Below are 3,837 nucleotides of genomic sequence, written 5' to 3'. Positions count from 1 at the left end.
CTAGACTGTTCTCACGTTGCAGCGCTTAATATGAAGTAGCATTAATCAATATGAGGGGCAGATGGGGATAAATGTTGTCCCCCCCGACGATAAAAATAATTTAGCAGAGGTAGGGATAGGAAAACCAGAGGGGGGGAAATCCTCACCATCCCCCCCTACAAATCGCACCCTGTGTGTATGTAATAATGATAATAACAATATGTTCTCATACTATTCAAATAATAATATCCATAATGTGTCAAATATTCATGTATCCTATGTTTCATACAGCTGGGGTCAAACTGACCCCAAGGAACATCAATGTACAAAATATTTGTATAGGACATTGAAAACATATTATTGTACAAATTTCATGCTAACTCTGTTGTACCCTTCAATTGTAGAAAAGTCATGAAACATGAAGCAAAAAAAAAAGTGAACCATATATTTTATGATGTTAAACTTTGCTTGGGGTCAAATTGACCCCAAGGATAACAGGAGGGTTAAAGTCACTGATCTATAAAGAACACTTTATAGATCATTGGTTAAAGTATATGGTGAAAAGGGACATGATTTGTTTTTAATTTACATGATTTAGAAATGTTTCTACCCGTGTAGAAAGAAACCTGAAGTCAAACAACCACTGTAAGGTGGGTGACTGGATTGTGACTCTTACTTTACAAACTGCTCTAGGCCGGAAAGTTAAAACTTCCGGGTATTTTTTGTGCTTCCGGTAAGGTCAAGAACCCTCCACAAGCAAAGATGAACGCGCCACCAGCATTCGAATCATTTTTGTTGTACGATGGAGAAAAGAAGTAAGTGAAAGGAAGGTCAACGCAATCACTATAGACGGGTCTTATAGGGTAAAGATAGGAAACATATAATCGAGCGGTTTCTGGTCGGTAAATTATCTATTGCCAGACGTTTTTGTCTGTTGGCTAGCGAAGTTAGCATAGCGTGCTCCTGCATCTAAATGTTGTATAATTTGTGATATTTCTGTCAAACGTTATATTAAATAGCATAATCAACTATTCATACTTGCACAGCGGATTAAGACTTAAATCGCAAGTTATCAGCAGAATGTACAAATCTACTGTTTGTAAACAGCTAGTAAAATGTGTCGAATGTAGCCCCCTCACGTCTCTGCACCATAGCGCTACACATGACGTCACTGTTATTTTTGCTTGTGTCGGGTAGGATTACGATCGTGAAGGACACCAAGGTCCCGAACGCGTGTCTGTTCACCCTCAACAAAGAGGACCACACGCTGGGCAACATCATCCGACAGTAAGACATCCAAACAACACCTGTGTCCTCTCTCTCTCACACACACACACAGACACACTCAAACTGACATCCCAACAACACCTGCGTCCTCTCTCTCACACACACACACACACTCAAACTGACATCCCAACATCTGCGTCCTCTCTCTCTCTCTCTCTCTCTCTCTCTCACTCACTCACTCACTCACTCACTCACTCACTCACTCACTCACTCACTCACTCACTCACTCACTCACTCACTCACTCACTCACTCACTCACTCACACACACACACACTCAAACTGACATCCCAACAATACCTGCGTCCCCTCTCTCTCTCTCTCTCTCTCTCTCTCACACACACACACACACACACACACACTCTCAAACTGACATCCCAACAATACCTGCGTTACAGACATCTGCGCTAAACGGTACTGCTGCCTGAAAGCTCGTAGGCTACTGAGAAGAAAATGCTATCCGCGTCTTGCATGGAGACTGTACTAGAATTCATGACAACCTCAACCTTGCATACTTAGTATTTGGCATTCATACTTAACATTCATACACTTATCATTCATACACTTATCATTCATACTTACCACAAGCTACTTATCCCAGTAACACTTGTGCATCAGTGTTAGTGTGTGTGCATCAGCATTATTGCTGGAGACGAGTTTAATCATTCAGACGCTGGGTAGAGTTTGTTGTGTCTAGTGATGACGATGAGAGACCTGTGGGTTCTACTGAGGGGTGAACTCTGTGTGGGTTCTACTGAGGGTTCTACTGAGCGGTGAACTCTGTGTGGGTTCTACTGAGGGGTGAACTATGTGTGGGTTCTACTGAGGGGTGAACTATGTGTGGGTTCTACTGAGCGGTGAACTCTGTGTGGGTTTTACTGAGGGGTGAACTATGTGTGGGTTCTACTGAGCGGTGAACTCTGTGTGGGTTCTACTGAGGGGTGAACTATGTGTGGGTTCTACTGAGCGGTGAACTCTGTGTGGGTTCTCCTGATGACTAATGGAGCTGTTCTCTCTCTCAGACAGCTGTTAAAGGACCCGCAGGTTCTATTTGCGGGTTACAAGGTTCCGCACCCTCTAGAACACAAGATCGTGATCCGGGTCCAGACCACTCCAGATTACAGCCCCCAGGAGGCGTTCACCAACGCCATCACTGACCTCATCAGCGAGCTCTCCCTACTGGAGGAGAGGTTTAAGGTACACACACTCTCACTCTCACACACACACTCTCACACACACACTCTCACACACACACACAAACACACACTCAGTCCCCTAGTTTCCCAAGTCGCACCTCTTGCTGAATTGGAATGTGTTCTCTGTTTCAGGTGGCCATTCGTGAGAAGCAGGAGGGGATTGAGTAAAACATTCACACACTCGCTCTCTCTCATGCACACACACACACACACACACACACACACACCGACATAGACGAGGTTCTTGAGCCAACCCTCCCCTCCAGCGCAACTCCCGCCATCCCTGTGTGTGTGTGTGTGTGTGTGTGTGTGTGTGTGTGTGTGTGTGTGTGTGTGTGTGTGTGTGTGTGTGTGTGTGTGTGTGTGTGTGTGTGTGTGTGTGTGTGTGTGTGTGTGTGTGTGTGTGTGTGTGGCTACAGGAACCAGGTTTCTAAAACCACCATCATGCACGGAATGGAAAATAATGTATTTTTCAACACCTGTAAATATGCTATATACCCAAGTTTGTTTTTTATATAATAAATAGATAAATAAAGACACTTTGTTTGTTTGTTTGTTTGTTTGTTGGGGGCGGCAGACACTGTTGAGCCCTCTGGAGGCGTCATGGGCCTAATTCAATGCAGCACACACACACACACACACACACACACACACACACACACGGGAGGAAGGTGCTCGCTTGCCAACCCCAGTGGAAAGCTCTCCGAGGCTGTCCTGTTGCTGATGTCTGTGAATGCTTACGGCTCAGAGGGCTAATGGAGCTTTGGCAGTTGCTGCTCCACGGATATCAGATCTGCTCCCTCCATTTCTGCCTTCATATCTACAAACCCACCTTTACTCCCTGCACACACACACACACACACACAGAGAGAGGCCCATGATGTCAGGGTAGCACCCACCTTTACTCCCTGCACACACACACACACACACACAGAGAGAGGCCCATGATGTCAGGGTAGCACCCATCTTTACTCCCTGCACACACACACACACACACACACACACACACACAGAGAGGCCCATGATGTCAGGGTAGCACCCATCTTTACTCCCTGCACACACACACACACACACACACACACACACAGACAGAGAGAGGCCCATGATGTCAGGGTAGCACCCACCTTTACTCCCTGCACAAACACACACACACACACACACATACACACATCTTTACTCCCTGGCCTTCCTCGTTCTCCAACCCTGGACTCCTGCTCCTGCTCTGTATGTCTGGGTTGTGTGCCCTGATATTGAAGGTTTCCTCTTATTCATGTTTTATAGAATTATTGACTATTGGTCCAATGAGTTTTTCTGTATTATATTTATACCAGTCAACAGTTTCCTCATCTGTGCTTATAGCATTATAACATATAGGGT

General features: G+C 45.3%; 1 protein-coding gene across 2 annotated transcripts; it reads left to right on the top strand.

Moving 5' to 3' along the window:
• Positions 1-703: 703 nt before the first annotated feature.
• LOC143139608 (DNA-directed RNA polymerase II subunit RPB11-a) lies at positions 704-2,999 on the top strand. 2 transcript variants are annotated; one of them, XM_076300187.1, is made up of 4 exons: positions 704-794; positions 1,177-1,266; positions 2,287-2,461; positions 2,593-2,999. In XM_076300187.1, the coding sequence occupies exons 1-4, from the start codon at positions 742-744 to the stop codon at positions 2,626-2,628; spliced, it is 354 nt and encodes a 117-aa protein (XP_076156302.1). In that variant the 5' UTR covers positions 704-741; the 3' UTR covers positions 2,629-2,999. The 2 variants fall into 2 exon arrangements, with proteins under 2 accessions (XP_076156302.1, XP_076156303.1); XM_076300188.1 differs by lacking the exon at positions 1,177-1,266.
• Positions 3,000-3,837: the final 838 nt, after the last annotated feature.

The sequence above is a fragment of the Alosa pseudoharengus genome, unplaced genomic scaffold (assembly GCF_046254945.1).
Source record: "Alosa pseudoharengus isolate Yale_2024_CS ecotype anadromous, Long Island Sound unplaced genomic scaffold, YU_APseudo_1.1 YU_APseudo_1.1_scf_22, whole genome shotgun sequence".
In the NCBI taxonomy this organism is placed as follows: Eukaryota; Metazoa; Chordata; class Actinopteri; order Clupeiformes; family Clupeidae; genus Alosa; species Alosa pseudoharengus.
This window is presented reverse-complemented; position numbering and strand designations above follow the sequence as displayed.